We start from the raw sequence: 22,324 nt of genomic DNA, 5'->3' as shown, positions 1-22,324 counted from the left end.
AAAGCTGCTGGCACAGAACGAGCCAAGTTACTCAGTTTGCACTCAGTCTTGTGGAGCAAATGCATGACTGGTGCAGAGATCTTCAGAGGGAGTTTTGTGGAGTATCAGCCAAGAAAACACTGGCCAAAGTATATTCCTTGCCCCAGATGCTGTTGTGGTCTATGTTAAGTGTCTAATACGTCTGGTGAATCCTGCGCCCTCCACTCTGCCTGAGTCATGGTGACACCACTGGCTGCTGAGCAGGGAGGCAACACTGCGGACCGCCCGAAATTATAGGTAGATGGAGACATGCGTATCACCTCTGGTCTAAGGCGAGGTCAGGAGACGTTGATATATCAAAGAGTCTCCAACTGTGCTGGGCTTCCCTTGAGAGCTGGGAGATTTCTAGAGAATTCCGCCTCAGACAGAACTTATTAGGAGGAAGCAAATACTTGAGGGAGAGGCCAAGATGAGAACCTGAAAAATCACTTGACATTTCATACCAGCTTTGGAGTAATATGTGGAAACCTTTCCGGGGTGAAGCTAGGAATACCATTTCATACAGGAGGGAGGCCTCCATTCTCTCTTTGAATTGTGATCAGCCTTTCCCATCTGAACTGAAGCTTTGCCCTCAGAGAGTGTTCTGGGCCATGCTCTTGCCATCTCATTCTTTCAGTACAAACAGCAGAGAGAAAGCCCCATTCTGAAGCATCATCACATTTGTCTTTGATGTTTAAACCCTCCTAGGGATGTCCAGGCTGGAGCGAACCTTTCTTTCAATCGTCAGTTCTACGACGAGCATTGGTCCAAGCATCGAGTGGTCACTTGTATGGACTGGTCTCTCCAGGTAAGAATTCTTGCTGGGATGGGACGAACTGGGCTGTGTTCTTACGGCATTTGTATTTAAAAGAGAGAGAGAGAGTGAGAGAGAGAGAGAGAGTGTGTTTCTCTCCACTTCTTCAGATATGTTTACCAGCCTGCAGTTCTGTTCTATGCCTGTTGGTTTTCTTTCTCATTTTCCTGAGCTTTCAGTTGAACGTTTGCACGCCGTCATTCATGTGTACTGAGTAACCCCCATGTGCTACCAGACAAGGAGCAGGCCACTGGTCTGCTGCTGTTGTGAAGGTCCCCAGGGGTTCCCCCACATCACACTCTGTGGCTGTTTTGAAGCCTTTCTCTGCCCTGACTTCCTTTCCTTGTCATCCAGCCTTGTAGACATGCCCGTAATCTAAAAACAATACCCTTCCCCCTGAGTTCCACAGCTTCGCTCCTGCTTGTTCTCACACGTCTCTAAAACTTCTTATCTCTCTTCCACCGCTGTGGTCCTCGTGGTTGTGCCCTCAGCCTCTACTCTTCCTCCCAACATGCTCTCCGGAGGACGGCTCTTCCACTTCCATGTTCAGCCACCATGTAGCAGCCTGTTTATATCGCCCACCCATCACCCTCCAGAATTCTACTTTGCACAACCAACAGGTCCCCTCAGTTGTCTCATAGAATCTGCAATCACTAGTTCATTATGGTTACACATCTGAATTATTTTTTTCCCTACCGCATGTTAAGTTAAAGACATCACAATATACAGCGGTCTTTCTTCATTAACTTTCATCATTAACATTAACAACTATTTCCCTCTCTCCCAGACCTGGACTGTCACCGAGACTGTCCATTTCTCCACTCATGTATTTATCACCTTATGCCTGTGGTATTGCTAACCTTCTCATTGGTCTTCCTAAACCCATGCTTGTCCATCTGTGGTGCTCGGGGCATCTCTGGACACCTAGCCAGGTAATCTTTCTAAAATGCAAATCTGATCACTCCACTCTTTGATCAAAACTCCCTGTTGGCTCTAAGGAAAAAAGTCTGTACTCCTCATTGTGGTATTCAGAATGAAAGGAGGCAAATTTAGCAGAAGTCACCTTGCTGAAGAGCCAGCTGCACTACATGACCAATTACCCAGCACTGAGCAGTTACATAATGTGCACAGAGGCATACAGCCTAGTTGTGGGGTGGCTGGAGTTTGAACCCAGGGGGTTTGACCCCTGAGCCCATGTTCATAAGAACCATGCTGTGTGCCTTCCTGCAGTGACAATGACATACTAGCTACGAGGAAAATAGGAATGATAAATTCTGGACATTTATGCGGAATTACAGTGTATGTTCTTATGGGGAATAATAATCAAGGCTAGCTTTTCATTTGTGTATTTTATGTGCTAAGCACTGTGCCAACTGCTCTGAAGGCACCTTCTTATTTCAGTTTCTTAACTCCGATGAGGCAGCAACCATTAATATTCGTCCTTGTGCAGCTGAGGAAATTGAGCCTCGGGGAAGCTTAAGTAACTTGCTAAAAATCACTCAGCTAGGATGTGTGCTAGGATGTGGTCTGGAATCTGGAACCAAGAGAGGTTGTAAGTTCCGAACAGCAAGAGGCAGACAGCACAGGCCTGCAGAGGTAGTGGAGGTCAGGATCTGTCTCTAGACGACTGGGATTTAGACTGGAGGGGAGAAAGAGTGTGTTCTAGACAGAACTGAGAGACAGACAATGCGAAGGGCCTCGTCTAATCCTGCTGGAGTACAGGAGCACTGAAGGGAGCGGAATCCCAGAGCCCACCTGTCATCAGCCACCAAGTGGGCCGGTGTTCTCTCCTCTTGAGTCTCCTTTTCTTTATTTTGATTAAATGTTTTACTTTAATTCCAGGACAGTTAACATACAGTGTTGTATCAGTTCCAGGGGGACGGTAGAGTGATTCGACACTTCTGTACACGACTCCGCACTCGTTGTGATAAGTGTGCTCCCATCTCCACCCTCCTACCCCCCGCCCCCGGTAACCGTCAGTGCCTTCGCTCTAGTTCAGAGTCTGTTTCTTCATTTGTCTCTCTCTCTCTCTCGTTTCCTTTGCTCGTTTGAAGAGGAGTGTAATCCCTCACCACCGGACTGTCATCAGCCACCAAGTGGGCTGGAGTTCTCCCCTCTCGAACCTCCTTTTACATTCAAACACCAGAGCTCGAGTGCCTGATTGTGCAGACACTAACACAAGCAGGGGCCCAGCCACTTGCCGCCGGTGTGTGGGTGGTCTGCGAACATGCTCGGGTGTACGCACAGAAATTAGATCCAAGCCTGAGGAAACACTTAGCTTGGCTCGTTCACTTGTTCGGAGTCTGGAAATTACACAGGAACCTTATCTGACACGTTCAAAGGCAACTTCTACTGTGTTCCCAGGTCGGTTGGTAAAGCTCCCTGAGGAATTGGCAGGCCCAGCCTCAGTGGGGCTGGCCACGGTGTACAATGGCCATATGGACCCTAGATGGATTTGTTTCCACATAGGGTTTGTGTGATGGGGTTTTGGGGAGTGTTTTTGTTTTTGTTTTTGTTTTTTTGGTTTTTTTAAGAACTGAAATTTTAAAGGACAGAAACTCTACCATGGGGACACTACATTTACTTTTCACCATTTTTGTGTAACCTGCTCATCTACACTGTAGGGAAGAGGTTTATAGTTCTGAAAAGCGTATTTTATACAGAGCCTGAGAAAAAGGAATTGGAGGGGTAACTGGCTGGCTCCGTCAGGAGAGCATGTGACTCTTGATCTCAGGATTGTGAGTTCAAGTGTCACACTGGTCATGGAGACTACTAAAGGAAAAAAAAAAAAAAAGGAATTGGAACCCTCAGCTCCTACATCATAACTTTTTTTTTTTTTAATTTACTCATAACATTTTATGGGGTTCAAAGGACCAGGTTTATATGCTTAGGAGATGAAGAGATCTGAATGGGTCTAGATGGAATTCAATAATATCAGGAAAGAAAACAAGGAGAGAGGCACAATCTTGGAGCCTCGAAGTGGCATATGTGTCAGGGTGTTTGCCTGAGTGGAACTGAGTGGGGAGAAAAGGAAGAAACTATGAGGTTTCTGCATAGCTTGGCTTTGATCTCCTTGGCTTCTCAAATAAGAACCCTTTAACTTTGCAATATTTGCCAGATATCCACCAAACATTATACCCTGGAAGAAACTGGGTCCCTTGGGGGGAATTAGGTCAGCTTTGTCATTCACTGACAGTTGTCGAACAGTGCGAGTCAATTAACACTCTCCACATACCGCACGACGGCTTTTCCAGCCTTGTCCCAAACCACACTCACACCTTAGTCCCGCCGCATAGAATCCTCTCACAGGGAAACCGCCTCCTCCAACCTTGTAGTCACCCAGTGTATACAGCTGAGTAATCTCTAATAGTCTATTCAGTTTCCAAATCCAGTCACATTTACAGTAGCAAGAAGACTGCTGCAGACACCAACTCAAGTCCACCAACGTAACTTTGACCCTGACTTTATGCCACACCCTCTGCTTCTTGCTTGTATTAGGAGACAACTTCCTAATTGGTCTTTCTGCCTCCAGCCTTTCGACTGTTGAGTCCTTATAAGTATTTTGACCAGACTGATGTTCGTAAAGATTCCTTACTGTCACTTTGGGCAAGTTGCTTGGCTTCTCTTTGCTTCAGCTTCCTCGTTCATAAAATGACGGTAATCATACTGAGCTCACATGCTTATTGTGAGTATTATATGAGTTAATGTATTTATGGCCATAGGACTTAAACAGTGTCTAGTACATAAAAAGTGCTCAATCAATGTGACATCCCAGCAAAAGCACAGTAGCAGTAGTATTAGTAGTTGCTGATTATAACCCCCACTGTCCCCAGAGTGAAGTCTAAAGTCACCAGCCTGTACTCAATGGCCTCTGTGATGAAGCCCAGAGGCATTTCAAGCCCTTTCTTCTTGCTTATAGCTTCGTGTAACCTGCCTCCCAGCCAAAGGCTACAAACTAACGTCTCCTGGACATGCCCTCCATGGCATTAGTTAAGAAAACTTTACCTCTGGGCCAGCGTGAGCAAAAGAGGGGATGTATTGGAGAGGAACTGGTGTACTTAGGGGATCCATGGAAGAGAGGAAGAACTGGACTCAGGAAGAGTAGCAGTCTGGACCGCTTGAGGGACCTCACCGATAGGATGCTGTCATAACCTGACCCATTCGCCAGCCCTGGATTCTGTGTCTCACTTCCAAATGTGCCCCAGCCAGTCCAGAGGCTGTGATTTGCTCTGGGTCATGTACCAACTCTGCAGGGAACTAATTGTCCCTGGGAAGTCAGATACCCGAATGTTGAGGTGATCTCCAAAGCTGGGAGAATCACCGCAGACCAGGCAGATAAGCAAACCCTCCTATCTGCACCCTGGTCCATATCCCCCGCCCCTTCTTCTCTCCTAATAACACACTGCCTGACAGGGCCCAGTACTTAGCCCAAGACCCTTGGCTTCTTCGTCTATAGAAATGGGAAAACCGCTTCTACTTTAGAGGATTGCAAGGACCAAATGAGTTCATGTAGCACCCGGCTTGGTGTCTGGCATGTAACAGGCACTGAAACATGTTGGTTCCTTCCCCTCTGATGAATGTCAGGCTTTATTTCTCTATAGAAGCAAACAGCTTGAGAGCAGACCTGGTAATTTTCAGGTAAAGTTCTCCTAGGTTAAAGGTTGGATAATTCAACCTGATGAGGAATTATAAGCTCCACAAGTGTTCACATTCCCTTTAAAAATCATAATTTTAGGGCGCCTGGGTGGCTCAGTGGGTTAAGCCGCTGCCTTCGGCTCAGGTCATGATCTCAGGGTGCTGGGATAGAGTCCCGCATCGGGCTCTCTGCTCAGCAGGGAGCCTGCTTCCCTCTGTCTCTCTCTGCCTGCCTCTCCATCTACTTGTGATTTCTCTCTGTCAAATAAATAAATAAATAAAATCTTTAATAAATAAATATATAAATAAATAAAAATCAGAATTTTAGCATTCAAGATTTAAATAATGGTTCAGAGATTTACTCTTCACTTGAGAGTAAGAAAATATGACTAGTCACGTTCAAACACAGCAGAAAAAGATATCTAAGAGGAAACTTCAAAATCAGAAAAACTTGAATGAGATATGAGTTAAATCAGTATCCTTAGGATTTATGATGCCAGTTGTAGAATTTAAGCCAAAGGCATTTCCCTTATATTTTACTAGAATTCCCCCTATTTTCAAAAAGGGTTTGAAAGCCAAATAATTTCAACTATTTTTTTAATGGAAAAAAGAAAAGCTACAAGTGGGAGCCAACGATGAGTCCCAGATGTGAAGCTGCAGGATATTAGTGCAGACACATCTGGCTGCTCAGCGGCTACTATGGTGTTGATGTTTACAGAGTTGCCTTTCACGTGTGACGTAGTTAAACTTCAGATGGACAGTCTGGAGACTTCTGTGTTTATCTGGATATTAGTTTCTTCAAATGGGCTCTGAATCAAAGGCCTTTCCTAATGGGGCTTTGGATTCAGCCTCTGCAGAGTGTTTTCTAATAAAGAACGATGACTTCCCCTGGTGGCCATATGCATGTGTCTTGCTGTAGGATCACACTTCCTTCCTCTGCATCAGCCAGCAAGTTGTGACTCCCTCCAGTTTTCTTCAGTTGAGGCTGCTGAACAAATGAGTACGTCCACCTAGAAGACTCAGCTTCAATCAGTTTGGACAGAAAAAAAAAGTGGATGTTTCCACTTTTAAGGGCCGCCTTCTGTTAAATATATATATAGCTTAGTGAAAGGAAGGGGAAAAATGAAGACATCTATAAGCAAAGAGTGATACGCTCTGCTATAATCCTGTTGCTGTTTCTAATGGGGCTGCCTTATGGGAATGCCAGGTAGGAATGGAATTTTCATGAAAGCCCTCTCAGAAATATGCCCCCCACCCCCGCCAAGATTCCTCCCCTGTTTGTTTAATTACACACACAGCACAGAGCTCACACAGGGTAAGCACGTATTTCTAGTCACTTGAGAGTCATTATTTTACTGGTTGTGGTTCTTGCACTTATGCCTTTAATTATTGGCATTATTTGACAACAAAGGATTAAATATAAGGTCTTTCTACTGAGAGCAGAGTCACTGAAATAAAAAGACCATTTGTATTTTAATAGATTTTGACATAGTTGATTATGTGCTAGGAGTTATAAGACACTAGATTTAGAAGTTAATAAAAATAAGTCCCTATGCTCAGAGACAGCTTACAGACTACTAAGAGACATAAGTGGGAAACAAAAACCATAGCACAGTTTGACAAGGTCTTTAACGGAGGAACACACATAATGCTAAGGGAGCCCGTGAGAGGGAAGCGGGGGTGGTGGCTGGCTCGTCAGCATTGTTTGGAGGATTTGATCCGGGAGTTACTGTTAGAAACAACACAGACAAGGCATCCCATTAAGAGTGATTATGAAACTCCTGGGCACAGAGGCTGTCCTGTGAACCTGAGAACTAGCCCATGAGACAGAGACTTAGAGTGGGGGGTAGAGGAGGTAAGGGGGTGGTAAGAGATGAAGCAGAGGAGTTAGACAGTGACAGACCATGAAGGACCTTATATGACCTGGGTTTAATCTGGAAAGTGAGGACGCGCCATTAAAGTATTTTGAGCAGAGGAGTGACTTAGCCAACTGTATGTTTTGTAAAGTCACATTGACAAAGGATAGAGAGTGGAATAGGGGAGGGCAAGCCTGCCAGCCAGAAACCATTCAGGAAGCTGTTGCCTTGATTCAGATAAGAAATTAGTGGAGGAGGGACGCCTGGGTGTCTCAGTCACTTAAGCGTATGCCTTCAGCTCAGGTCATGATCCCAGGGTCCTGGGATCAAGTGTACATTGGGCTCCCGGCTCAGTAGAGTCCACTTTTCCCGCTCCCTCCAGCCCTGCTACTTACCCTCTCTTGCTCTCTCTCTCTCTCTCTCTCTCTCTCTCTTTCTCTGTCAAATAAATAAATAAAATCTCTTAAAAAAAAAAAAAAGAAAGAAAGAAAAGTAGTTGAGGAGACCCTCACCTTAAGGATGGAAAGAAAGCATGCATTTGAAAGGTACTGAGGCAGGAGTATAACACAGTACATGGGGATAAGAAAGAGAAAGGAGGAAAGATGAACATGGAGTGTCTGGGGTTTGGGCAGGTGGGTGAATGGTGGTGGAAGGCACCCAAAAGAGGAGACATGGGAAGAGCACGAGGTTTTGTAGAAGGCAAGAAGCTCATTCCTTTAAATGCATAACTGATGTGTCTATGGACGACTCAGAAAAATCTCCAGTTTGCAGTTCTGCAGCTGAGAGAGACGTCCAGCTTGGAGATACAGATTTGGACATTTTTCAGCATATTAATGTGTATTAAAGCCATTGGAGTAGATGAGACCACCCATGAAGAACGTATGAACAGAGACCCCCAAAAGGGCAGAAAACAGCCCACCACCCTCTGTGGAATATAGGTATTAGAAAGAGACTCTCTAGGGACTAAAAAGAATGGTCAGGAAGAGAATCAGGAGAGACAGGTGTAATGGAAGCCAACAAAGGAGAAAGAAGGGAGTAGTCCAAGAATCAGAGAATGCAGAGAGGGCGAGTAACGTGTGTATATGGCAGTTACTGGTGATGCTCGCAAGCCCGCGTGGAACACTGAAAGCAGAAACCGGAATGCAATAGGGTGAAGCAGTAATCGGTATTAAGGATGCCTCAACTCCTAAAAAGGTGCCATTTCAATGACGTAATATAACATCTGTCTATAGGAATAAGGGAGTTTTCTTTGTGTCGGCAACTTGACGTAACTCCTCCTTGTGACCTCTTCCGTGCAGTACCCCGAGCTGATGGTGGCTTCCTACAACAACAACGAGGACGCTCCCCACGAACCAGATGGCGTGGCTTTGGTTTGGAACATGAAGTTTAAGAAAACCACACCAGAATACGTCTTCCACTGTCAGGTAGGAGTCAGCAGAGTGAAAATAACTTCTGTCTCCCACTAGACCAAATATAGTTCACGCTGCCTTGCATCTCTCTGTCTTACGTGCCGAGGAAGAGCCGAGGTTAAAAATGGAATTGTTGACAATTTTGGAAAATTCCCCCACAGGAACCTCATGTTTGGGGAAAGTGGCAACTCTCTCCAAACAGTGAGGAAGCCCAGTGGGGGACTGTGTATCATTTTCTTTCTATTTAAAAATAGAAAACAGCCCCCCTGACGATGAGTTCATAAAGACCTCGCGCTTATGAAGAAATCCTGGTGTACCACTTCCTCTGCTCACAGCAGCACATGCTTGCCCACCCATGTGGACATCCTCAGAGCTCCTCCATTGCCCGCTTCCTCCTCCCTCTGACATGGAGTTCAGGGGAACGTGGCCAGTTTTAAGTTTACGGGTGCCATATTGCATCCAGATAATAACATTTCCGTAGCTGCCGTAGGCGAATACTTACCATGAACCTTTTTTGGAATTGTTGAGAAACATAGATGCCAGTTTCAGTTCAAGTGTGAGGATCATTTCAAACAGATATTTGGCTCCTTGTGTCTCCTGACACACTTGTCTCCTTTTTATCCAACATAATACAGGCTGAAATGTGTTTTACACTTGCGCACATTCGGCTTTTCTCCCTTGCCATGACTCTGCCTAAATAATAGGCCTCAGCAGTGGCCAATACACCAACTCCTTTATTATCATCCCAGTCCTGTGATTAGGCATAGGAAAATGCAAAACAAACTTCCCAGCTCAAAGTTTCAGTTCCTCACATATGACGATTCCAAGGCAGAGTGACAGATTGCTCCGAATACAAATACCTCAGCCAAAGAGGGTAAACCTGTTGATATTTGGAAGTTTAGTGACATTTTATATCTAAGAGCTGAGTATCATTTTGAACTAAAATATGTTTAGACTTTAGGACGTTATCAGATGTAATTTGGGGAACAGGAGCTGCTGGAATAAAAGTCCCAGCTTCAACCTGATTGAGTAACCTCTAACTCCAGCCATGTTTTTCTCATTTGCTATCTTAAAAACAACAAGAAATCTAGGTCTGCATAGTAAATAACCTTTAGTTTTTGAACCTTTGAAATAAGAACAGCTTTTTCTTTTTTTTTTTTTTTAAGATTATCAAATTTGTCAGTTTGATACACTCTTTCTGTAAACATAGAAGCACAAAATCCTCATCTTGTTCAGGTTTAAGAGGTTTGCCAAATTACCAACAAAATACTAAAAGGGTTGTACGATAAGCAGAAGCACATTTTGGAAAAATAGTGCCACCTAAACCATTTTGATATTACAAAAAGTACATCTTGAGTTTTAAAAATTATAAAAGGTTAACACATTTTGTTTTGGTCAATGTACATGTTTATGGTAATTTTAAAATTGTATTAACTGATTATCGGTAGCCTGTGAAAATAACAACTTGGTAAAATGCTTAATATTCACAGCATTGCATAGTAAACAGGTCAGTAGGAGCCTAATAATGTTGAATGAAGACACAGACTCTCAAGGTCTTTAGAATTAACTGGAATTTTAAAATTCCCTACTTTATCACACAATGGTTAATACCAGTGTTGACTGAAAGGAGCATCTTCTCTTTCCTTCCTGGTATCTTTGGGATCATTTACTGAAAGTTGCACCAACACACATTTAATGTCATTATTAGTTTCTCCCTTAAATGATACAGTATATGAATTTTAGGAGAAAACTATTTCTTGATTTCAAAAAAAGAAGGAAGGTAGGGGCGCCTGGGTGGCTCAGTGGGTTAAAGCCTCTGCCTTTGGCTCCGGTCATGACCCCAGGGTCCTGGGATCGAGCCCCACATCGGGATCTCTGCTCAGCAGGAAGTCTGCTTCCTCCTCTCTCTCTCTGCCTGCCTCTCTGCCTACTTGTGATCTCTGTCTGTCAAATAAGTAAATAAAATCTTAAAAAAGAAGAAGAAGAAGAAGAAGGAAGATAGTAAAAAGGGAGGAAGGGGGGGAGGAGGAGGGAAAGTCAAGTCAAGTTAGAAGTACTCTCAAAAGCCTACCAAAAGATGCTGACCAAAATATCTCTGTATCCCTCAAATCCCTGCTATTGTCTTCATTTTTTCTGGTGGCCACAAGCAGGTGGGATTCTAAACTCTGCTTAGCATTCTCACTGGGAGAAAATTAAGGATTCTAATATTTTTAAACTTTGGGATTTGTTAAATAATGTGCAATGCATGTGAAGACTCCATATTGTAGGCATCAAAGAAAAGCTATAGAATTTAACCACACACGTTTAAAGATGCTGAGACTCATGATTGTGCTACTTATATAGAAATGATAAGTAGTTCATATAAATGACCCTTCATGTTCATGACAGCCACATTTATAAAATCTTATGAAAACCTAAATGCTGAATACCATTACACTACTTAACTTCTGTTATTTAATTATTTCTCCTAAACTAACCTCAGTGTAGGGGATAGAATTATCACCAGCTTCAGAACGGTGAAAGGAAAAGAGCTTCGGTCCCTCTCCTGAGAGGAGGAAAAGGAAGAAATGGGCATAGCAAAAGTCGTTGCGAAGCCCTTCTGAGGATCCTTGGTGTATTAGTCAAACTTCTCCAGAAAAACAAAATCAATAGGAGATAGATAGATAGATAGATAGATACACAGATAGAAATAGACACACGGAAAGAAATTTAGAATTGGTATTTCTTCAGGAAACTAGTCTTTGCTCTGAAGGCCTTAAACTGTTGGGATGAGGTTCACCCACATTATGGAGGCTAATCTACTTAAAGTCTGCTGGCTTAAATGCAAATTACATTTAAAAAATACTTTTATACCCACATGTAGACTTGTATTTGACCAAACCCCAGATCCCATAGCTTAGCCAAGTTGACACATTAAAATTAACCATCATACCTGAATTTCACCTCAGACCAATCCAGGAAACCAGTATCTTTAATAACTCCTGAAGTCTTACTAATTCCTTATTACTTTGGGCTAGTAAGCAAATATACCTAGAAAGATCAACTTTGAAAGTATTAGACTTTAAATAAATGGGAGCTTTCCTAAGAGGTGAGAAAAAACAGTAATTTGAGGACATGGAAAATATCTCTGTGACATTACATTTATGGGGATAAAAAGATACATGTACTGAGAATCTGTTATTTACATTCATTGTCATAAACCCTTATTACTCCCCCAGATTAGAACCTGCAAGAGAAGTCATGAAACTAGGGCAGGTGTCTGTGAATAGCCAAGCCAAGTCTGAAGTTAGCTCTTTTTTAACTCTGAAGTGCGTGCATTATGTCATACAACATTTGTTGGGGATTCAGCCAGGGTCCTCTGGGTGGGTGGCTTGGGGGATGGTAAATAGAGAGATGGAACAGAGCTGTGTTCTCCATCTTGGCTGATCATTGCCGGCACCTGGAGAGCTGTAAGAACTATTTATGCGTGCATCCCATGGACAGAGATTCTGATCATTAGTCCCTAGTCTAGCCTGGATGTTTTTAAAATATCCCAGGTTGGGGTGCCTGGGTGATGCGGTCAGTTGAGCATGTGACTCCTGGTTTTGGCACAGGAATGATCTCAGGGTCATGAGATCGAGCACCCTGTTGGGCTTCATACTCAGCCCAGAGTCTGCTTAAGACTTCCTCCTCCCTCTCTCTCTCTCTTTGCAACCCCCCCCCCACACACACACATGCATTCTCTCTCTCTCAAACAAAAAAATACACTTAAAAAAAAAAAAAAAAAGGAGAAGTTCCCAGATCATCTGAATATGCAGTAATACTTGGAAAACACCAGGATGTAGAGGCGAGATGAAGAAAGAGGGTGATAAGGCGACAAAACTAGTCGGTCTCTTTATTTGGAAGTGTGGGACTTTTCTTCTTGCCCCACACATCCCTTTCCCTCTTTGGCCCTAACTAGGGTGCTGTTTCTTGCCTTTATTTCTCTGGTGCTGATCTCCTAGCTGACTCAAACTGAGAGATTTCCTAACCACCTCCCCAGCCCCTTCCCACTTCCCCATCCCCACCCCAGACACCCTGTACATGCACTCGCCTCTGTGGGGAATGATCAGAAGACCCAGAGTGGTTGTTCCAGGAATGGGCTCAAGAACACGTTGAACATGACATTGGAAGAATGTGAATTGGAGAGTACCATTTCCTTTAGGATAGTGGTACACCGTGCTATAGTGGATATCTATGAAGTTAGGATCAAAGCCAGGTCATATCCATGGCTCCCAAAAGAAAACCTAATTGCTGTAATACTGAGTATGGCTGCGCTAGTGAGAGACCAAACCCAGTGTTGCCTGGGCAGTCAGGGAAGTCACAGATGAGTTAGTGGCTGGCCGCTGGGAATAATAAGGGCAGTTTGGTTACCATGCCCTGAACTTGAATAATTACAGTGTAATATCATTGGTCTATATTTTACATTTTCCTAGCATTTCCGCCTTCACAATCTCATTGATTCTCCCAAAGGGAAGTGACAAAGATGTTATTCTCTCGGTTGTACTTGAAGTGTTCGTGGCTCATGGGCAGTAGAGTCAGTCCTGGACCGGAAGCCCCATCTGCTGGCTATATCACACCATCCATCACGCCACATTCCACCATAATGCGGGGATACGGGACTTGAGAGCAAAGGCTACACAGTCCATTCAAGGTGCATTTTTGGCTGCCTGTCATTTTATGATATCAATTAAGCATGGTCCTAGAATTGGCTCTCCTTACCATCTTCTAAACCTAAAGGGAATTTGGAGAGCCCACAGAATTACAATCAATACCAGCAAGATAAAAATCAGAACCCCTACTCACAAATGTATTACTTTTCTTCTCTATCCTTTCTGATCTTTGGTCAAGTTTATTTACTACAACTTGTTCCTTCTAGACAGTCCTCGCTGAAGTCAGGCAATTTGAACATGCTCCCACATCCTCATCTGATGTTCTGATAATTTCAAAATGAGACAGTGTGCTTCGTAGGAAGGAATATGGATAGGGAGAAAACATGGGCACCTTACGATGCTTGTACTGGTACCCTTTTGGAATACTGCATGAGCTATCCATTTCTTGTTGGTCTTTTGGATTGTTTGTACTCTTCAGAACAACACCATTGCAAACCAATCCGATGGCTTGGAAAAATAGCATTTCTGGCACTGGAAAGCAAATGCACAAGACACAGGTATCAGTTCAGGGTTCTTTTGTAAAGAACAGGCTTTTAGCCCAATCATCAAAAGATTGCAGTAGGAAGGCTCGTCTCTCCCTGTTAGAAATAGCAAGGCTAAACACCTTTTACTTCCATGGGCAGTTTCATGTCTTTGCTAAGCTGAATTCTTAGTGTGGGCTCTGGTCCTGCATTTTCTATTTTCATTTCTGGAAGAGCTGTCCATACTTGGAAAACATCGGTGGCCTGTGCATAGAAATCAGCGCGTCAGCCCCACCGCACAGCCTGGCAGGGCTCCTGCCATCTTCTGTAGTGGCCTCCACACGTTGTCATTAGATTATGCATTCTGACCACCCTGCAGTGCTTACCCTGGTGTGGTCTTTCTCTTTCAAATGGAATGAATAGAATCAGAAATACAGATCTTAGAATTATCTGTATTGAGGTAAGTGGAAAAGCTATATTTAGAGCCTTGGCCTGGTCGGAGGTTTTTATTTTTACTTTTATTTTTTCCTGATTTGGTTTCTTTGTTCTTAGCATTCTCTTTTTAAAGAGTATTTGACAAGGACCTGAAGCTGACAAGGACCTGAACCCCCAGCCCTTATTTCAGAGGGAAAGCAGACTGTAGAGTGATACTAACTGCATTTGTATCCGTGTTTAAAATCCTCAGTTAGCTTTTCTTCTTATGCGTGGTTTCGCTTCTCATTAAGATTCTATAAAGGGTATAGATGAGATCGCAACTCATGGCTTTCACCATCTAGTTTTTGGTTCTGGGTGAGGTTCCCACTGACCTTGAAGAGAACTACCCCCATGAAGAGAGATGGCAACACAGGAGGGAATGTGGGCTGGTGGTTAGGAGGGGGACGGAAAGTCGGGGCTTGGCTTCTAGCTGCCCACACTGCTGAGTCACCTGGGGGAGTTGCCGAGGCTTTGTTGTCATGTTGTGGAAAAGAGACTTCCTGCCATCTCCGTGGAACTATGAGGTTTATTGCAATGAACTCGATGTCTTCTCACATCAGTTTTTGTCCTCCACCCCCCCACCCCGCCCAAAACACACTCACAAACACAGCCCAGATTGTGGTCCATAATCCAGAACAACAAAAGAGCTATGGACATAAAGATAGACATTAATGTAAATGCATTTTTTAAGGAGTGTTTTGACCAGAGAAGTGTTAGAATTTGATTTAGGAATTTTAATTTTACTTAAATGAAGGGTAATTTTCATATGCCCTGACTGATTAAAAAAAAGAGGAAAAGAAAAGAAAAGAAATGGCATTTTTCTATATTTTCTTGAATGTAGCAAGGAGTGGTTATTCAATAGAAGTTAAAAAGAGGAGAGGGTTATGAAAATTATTAACGGGAAACCTCACTAAAATGAAGTCAGGAGGTTTCGGAAGAGGGAGCTCTTACCCGCTACTGCTCCTGGTCAGTTGCAGACCCGACAGGAAGAGACAGACTTGGCCTGGTGCATGGATACCACTCTACTACTCCAGCCAGAGAAGGAAGCATTTCCTTCATCCCCACTCCCCACAGGCAATGTCTCAGCCAATGAAAAACCACCTCCTTGGAACTCCCAGGTCACTCCAGTGGACTTTAGTTGACAACATCCGTTCCACCTTACCCCGTTTCCCCTTAAAAAGCCTGCCTCTCTCCCCCACCCCTCCAATCCCACCAACTTGCCTATGGTTTTGCTGCCACTTGTTTGTCTTGGGTTGCAATTCTCTTTTTTATTCCTGAATAAACCCATATTTTGCTGGTAAAATAACAGGATGAAGAATTAGAAAGTTCTTTGACAACTAGGGCTACATATTCAAAATGGGTTCCTGGGGTGACCAAAATCAAAGCATATGATAGGTGCTTAGTAATTAGAGAACAAAGTGCATGGACACAGGACAGCTAACTAATGGAAGTAAACCCAGGCAGCTTTCCTTGTGATAATGGGTGTACTGCAGGCTGGAGAAATCCAGAAGCGACATCTCAACCATTGTTGTATAGATTATGATCCACTCTTTGAAGCAGACAGCTGTGGAAAACCAAAGAACACATCTGACGTAAATGTAAAATTACATAATAGATACAGAATATATGGATCGGACAAGAGGAGGAGCAGCACAGCACCTAGTTTGTGCCTTTAGGAAAAGACATAAGGAAGTTGACATGTACAAGCATGGCATGGACATTGGGAAATACTTCTTTTATGTCGATTGAGTATGACTGATACAATGACTGAGGCTTGAGCTAGACACTGATTCTTATTAAGTCAAATAGCAGGAGCGTCTTTCCTCTTTTGGCCCAGAAAGCTGGGAGCAGAGAAAATGTCCTCCTGGCTCTTGTTATCTGCCCTCTTTCTGGAATCTTCTCCCCAAAATAATAGTACAGGCAGAATTGATGATTGGGATTCATTTAGGGAAATTAGATTTACCAGCAGGATTTCGGCAGATAGATTGTGTCACAGACAATTCCTTATCTGAAAATAGCAGTGGAGGAGATTGTATACCTTACAAGTGACTGAGTGAGCTCTTTGATGCAGAGGATACCATGAGAATACACCTTAGAACAAATTCTTTTTTAATTGTTCTCTTTGTCTTATCATCTCGTATTGCAAGTGATCAAGCCGAAGTTTGATATTATTACAAAGCCTGAGACTTCCCAGTGTTTCCTCTGCCCCATTCTTGTGCCCATATTCCTGAAGGCACAGGAGTCCAACACTAAAGATTTTATTCAATTCCCTAAGCGCCCTTCCTTCCTTTCCCACGCCCTGAACTGTCTGAGCTGGGCTCTCTCCAGTTGTGCTTCATCAGGGAACTGCCCCAGAATTACTGATGCTATGCAATGAAAGCCAGGGGGCAATAAGAGCAGATTTTCTAGCCCATCCCTCCCCACATCCTCACCACTCTGCTACCCAGCCATTCACTGAGATCGGAGAAGCCTCAGTGTCAGGGAAATGGGTATTTTTAGGGAGTGGGTTTCTACTGCCCTTTTAGGATTTTTGTCAGGATAAAAGAGATTATATAGGTGTATCAATCTGCTGGAGCTGCCATAAAAAAAAAAATAAATAAAATAATGATAATCCCATAGGCTTGGTGGCCTAAACAACCGGAAATAACTTTCCCACCATTCTGAGATCCAGGTGGCAGCCATTTTGGTTTCTGGTGAGGACTCTCTTCCTGGTTTACAGACACCTCCCTTCTAGAGATGTCCTCACTTGGTAGAGAGAGGGAGAAAGAAAGCAATCTCTTTTTACTGATTACCTGCCAAAGACCCCATCTCCAAATAAAAACACAATGAGGGGTAGGGCTGCAACATATAAATTTATGGGAGATCTGCCCATTGGTTGAGCTTGGAGTGGAGGCCACTGGCTGGCGGATGAACTCACAGTGTAGGTGGTGTGCTATGTGAAGAACATGTCTTTCACTAACACCACAAGGGTCTCTGGTCCAATGAGTGGGGTTGGATAGTAATTCTTGCTACAAGTAAAAAAAAAAAAAAAACATGTGGAAGATACAATTCAGTCTATAGCAATAAGTGAACTGAACCCATTTTGTAGACCCGGGGGCAAGAATAATGAAGATGGGGTTGACCCAAGTTTTGCTTTCATATAAGACCAAATTAGCGTGCCGAGTAAGAACTATCCCTCCTGAGGACATAGGTTCCAGGGCCGCCCTATATGGAGCTTCCATTCTCTGGAATATCAGATCGTGTTTTCCTTTAGAATACATTTTAATACAGGCGAAAGTAGGTTTAAAAGAATACCAGGAGTGGGGCGCCTGGATGGCTCGTGGGTTAAAGCCTCTGCCTTCAGCCCGGGTCATGATCCCAGGGTCCTGGGATCGAGCCCCACATCAGGCTCTCTGCTCAGCAGGGAGCCTGCTTCCTCCTCTCTCTCTCTGCCTACTTGTGATCTGTCTGTCAAATAAATAAATAAAATCTTTAAAAAAAATAAAGGAATACCAGGAGTTTCTTTAAAAAAAAAAAAAGGAAATGAAACAAAACAAAATGAAAAGGAAAGGAAAGAGAGAGTCTCAGAAGGGCAACCCTCTCCCTCAGAGTAGTAGGGTGTGAGGACCCAACACAGGAAAGGGAACTGAACTGCATGAAGGTGGGTTGTAGTAATACCCCAGGCCACGTTAGCATCCACTGAGAATGTTTTAGGCTATACCACCTCTAAGAGGGGTGCTGTGCAATGCCTTGGCATCTTTATATTCTAAGCACAGATCCACTTCTGGACTTCAGGCCAGCTATTTCTTAAAAACAGACCTTTTTTCCCCCTCTCTACAAACTTGACCAAAACCTTTTGATTTATGGATGTCTTTAAGTTGCCTAATATTGTTGGAAAGAGGTTGTTTGAACATACCGTGTTATTAGTTAATTTGAGATGTTCATAGTCCCTAGTAGTCACATTATCATTTTAATTCATTTCAGATTAGTGGTTCTCAGCAAAAAGCTATCCCTTCCCATTTCTGTGATTAATTCTTGAAATTCCTTAAAGGCATTATTATTGAAGAGAATCTGTGAAAGTGTAATCATCATCCTTATTTCTGGGGCAAGTTTTTAACCTCTGTTGTAACAAGTAGTCTACACTTTGCTTTTACCATGCTTATATTTGATTTAAAATTTTAAAATGGTATGTTCATTATTAGCCAAAGAATTAAACAGGGTGTTGCTTTTCTCAATCAAAAGATTTAGCTTATTCAATTTTTAATTGTAATCTCTGCATGAATGTGTTGAGCTCATACCTCTCATACCACAAATCATTGTTGCTGAAATAATTTCATATCTACACTTTTTGTTGTGGTCTCTCAAGCTGACATGCTTTCTCCTAATGACTTGTGTAAAAAGTATTTCCAGCACCTATGTCCAGTAAGGTGGGTTATTCAAAAGTACCTCTCTGCTTCTTAATGACTTGGTCAGTCATTATGTTGAGTAGGTAAAATTAAATTTATCCTTTATATATGAGATAAAACCTTTATTACTTTAAAGTAAGTTTTAAAACAATGAAATAAGTTTATTATAACTATGGTCTTCTGAAAAGAGAAAGGGACGGGAGCAAAAATTGTACACAAGTGCCCACACATATAAATACACACACACATACCCCCAAGACTCTAAAATCCTAGTCAAAAGCTATATTTCATAAAAGAGAATTATAGTAATGTTGATGGTTTGCCAAACCTCAAGCAGTGACAAAATCCACAGAGTGTCCTGAAAAGGATGCCTTTGCAAAACCATGCCTCTCCAGATGGTTTAGATTAGAGATGTTTAAAAACACATGGCAGCATTAGTTCGGTTTAGAATTCATAGTTAATCCAGTAGATAAAATAATGCAAATTTGAAACCCTAGCCTGTGTATCAGAAAAATCATCAAATCTTAACGATTGCTCTTAGGGGAGGTTGGTATGTGATGTGTTGATTTTTAAATGATCTAATTGAAATAATAAAATTAAGCAAAAAGGGGTAGAAAAGAATTGAAAATGCAAGAGTATAAGTAAAATTTTTCTTCTCTGCAGAATATTTATTCCTTTGAGCTGTCATATCCAATCAATTTGTATGGGATTCGACAGCCAATTGTCATTTCCTGAGATAAACTATGTAAAGAGGTTGCATTACAGAGACAGCATGAAAAAAATGGAAAAAAATAATTCCAGAGCATGAAGCAGAGAGAGGCCACAAGGTCCCACGGGGTGCCCCCAGGATCTGCTCACCTTGTTCAGAATGGCAGATAAGCAGCTTACACGCAAGTTTTCCCTTTGGTTCCTTAGCTTTCCCCCGGCGTGTACTATTTCTGGGAGCGAGTTCTCTTGCTCAACATTTTAGTAAATTATTTTGCCTTCTATGTGGTTTTTAATCCTGGTGGGGGCTCTTTGCAGATGGTGAGGTCACACACTGTGTTCTCCTGCATGAGATGTGAGCAGTTCCCCTCGGGCCCCCAAAGGCTCCATCGCTAAAAGCCTTGCTCCCGCTGTCCCTTTCCTTGTGTTTAAAATCAAAAGTATCCCGCCCTCTGATCCCACAATGGGGTAGCCAGTAAACAAGTCCTGGAAAAGGACTTTTGTATGGGAGCATTATTAACGTAATGATGTATGTTATCATGTGTGCTACCTGCCGCCCAAGTAAAAGCCTTCAGCTGGCCGAAAATCGCCACGAGAGGAGTGTTCACGCAAGAACTCAAAGCCTTTCAGAAAACACAAGACAAAGATTCGACAAAAATAGAATCAGGCGGTTTCAAGCAACAGCTGATGGGCTTCAAAGGGCTTGACTCTCCAAGGTGGCACAATATTTAGTTCTCCTAGAAAGAAACACATTTTGAGCATTTTCTAAGTATAAAAACTAGAATTGCAGCTTTTCGTGTCTGAAAGAGCTCCACGGTCAAAGCAAATGTGCTCCATTAGTAACAAAGTTGCACACACACACAGAGAAAGATGTTGGAGAGGGCACACCCTGTGGACAGACTTTGCATGGATTCTTAGAGATCTCCATCATAAATTTAATTGAGTTTCATTTGGGCAACAGAGACACTGCATTGGCCAATCTGAACTTCTGACCCATAGGTCTGCCTCCATATCCATTTAATATGTGTAACCAGAGGCTATATTTTTGTTTCTCCATCTAATCACTTTTAAATGGAAAGGCATCCCCAGCTAAGTCGAATGACCATTTTAAGAGAGTTTAGCTGTGTCCTACTCTATGGGGAGTAGAGAGATTTTTTTGCTTCCCCTTTTGTTTTTTTGTTTTGTGTGTGTGTGTGTGTGTGTGTGTGTGTGTGTGTGTGTAAGTTGTTTCCCGTATATGAGTTAATATTCCTTGCATTAGGCCTATTAACATGTAGACTTGTAGAATCTCAGGGTTTGAAGGAAACTTCATGGTTTTGGGGGTCAAACACCTATTCAGTGCCTGAATTCTTTTGAATTCTTCTCCTTTCCATCTTCCCCTGTCAGGCTGTCATCTTGCCTTGCTTAAACTTTGCTCATGCTCCTGTCCCAGAACAGACCATCCCCTTTCTGGTCAGTGCTGCCAAGTTTCCCAGCGTGCCTGCAGCAGAATTGCCTTTCATCCAAAAGGATTATGCATCACAGACAGGCATAGTCACCCCAGAATGTCAAGGGAAACAGTCTCTCCAACAAGGCAGCTGGTTTTGGGTTGCTGTGGGAGAGGAAATGAGCCCATGAACACAGTACTGTCTGCCGTCCCCGACACCTTTTTCATGGGTCTCACCATCTTTGCGCTCACCTGGCTTTCTTTGACACCATTCCATTAAAGGTACAACAACCTGCTGTCAACCTGTTGCTACTAAAATTGATGAGGAGACTTCTCTCTGGGGGAAGGTGTTCAGTGAAAGGAAAGTTCTACCTGTGCTCTCCGTGTTGCCCCTCCCCCACCCAAGCCACACTTCTGATCATGCTGTTGACCTGTTTCATGGTATCTTCTATAATGTGTTTGCTCAAATTGTGAGCACTTGCTGCCTTTGCAACTGGATTTCACTGGATTTTCCCATCTATATAATGAAGCTGCTGAGACAGGCTTAACTCAAACCTCCTACCTTTCGAACATTACAGTATGTTCTCCCCTTTGGAAGAGGGTTATCTGAGCCAAGTTCTAGGAAACTGAATCACAAATTCAGACAACATGGAGAATGAAAGCCAGTTCTTAATCAGATATGGCTCACTGGAGGAGACCTTGATAACTAACTGAATTTTTTTGAGAAGCAAATAATCATAGGGTCCAAACTATTTTTTTTTTTTTTTTTTGGTCTAAATGGGAATTTTCATGTATCAGTTTCTCTACTGATTTGGGACACTGTTACAGAAGTATGAAAATATATTTGCACCAAGAATATGTGATAACCTGATCTGGTCATCTAATGTCAGGGACCTGATTGCTTTAATGAAGAGTTACAAAGGTTTTGTTGTTTGTATATTATACTTCATAAGTGGACATTTATGAAATGCTGGAAGGACTCAAATATCATTTGTTCCCCAGCACTATTCTTCATTTAGTTAGAAAGTACCACTTTTCAGTCAAAGTAAAGGGAAAACAGTTATCCTTTATTTATTTATTTATTTAAAAAAATTTATTAAGTTAATTTTATTTAATTTTTTAAAAATTTTTCATTATGCTCAGTTATCCTTTATTATTCTGTGGTAACTTCACAGTTGATTAGGTAGCTCTTGTGTCCTAGGAATAATATCAAACAAATGGGAAAGAGGGGTCTTGAGTTTCTTAGACCTATATTATTTCAAAAGCAAATTAAAAATATTTCCCTCAAAAAAAAATTTTCACTCAAAACCCTTATGGCTTTTTTAATGCTCATTTCATGGACTCTTATTCCTAGAGATCCAAGACTGTTGAATCTTTTCTATGAGTACAGTACATTCAAGTCAGAAATATATTAATTACTGCTCTCAACCTCAAGGTTGAATAGGAAGGA

At 42.6% G+C, this 22,324-nt stretch overlaps 1 protein-coding gene and 1 non-coding gene across 5 annotated transcripts in view; both read left to right on the top strand.

Annotated features, from left to right (window-relative positions):
* DYNC1I1 (dynein cytoplasmic 1 intermediate chain 1) overlaps nt 1-22,324 on the top strand; it is a 298,287-nt gene that overhangs the window by 186,450 nt on the left and 89,513 nt on the right. For all 4 annotated transcript variants that reach the window (XM_059396815.1, XM_059396813.1, XM_059396816.1 and 1 more), the window contains 2 exons: nt 727-826; nt 8,622-8,747. In XM_059396815.1, coding sequence (XP_059252798.1) covers nt 727-826; nt 8,622-8,747 — 226 coding nt within the window. The remainder of the gene's footprint in view (nt 1-726; nt 827-8,621; nt 8,748-22,324) is intronic.
* Nucleotides 17,222-17,374, top strand: LOC132017062 (small nucleolar RNA SNORA62/SNORA6 family). The gene has a single exon (XR_009404142.1). It is a non-coding gene; the product is annotated as a small nucleolar RNA SNORA62/SNORA6 family (small nucleolar RNA).

The sequence above is a fragment of the Mustela nigripes genome, chromosome 4 (genome assembly GCF_022355385.1).
Source record: "Mustela nigripes isolate SB6536 chromosome 4, MUSNIG.SB6536, whole genome shotgun sequence".
Taxonomy (NCBI): domain Eukaryota; kingdom Metazoa; phylum Chordata; class Mammalia; order Carnivora; family Mustelidae; genus Mustela; species Mustela nigripes.
The sequence above is the reverse complement of the archived record's forward strand: the minus strand, read 5'-3'. Positions and strand labels throughout refer to the sequence as shown.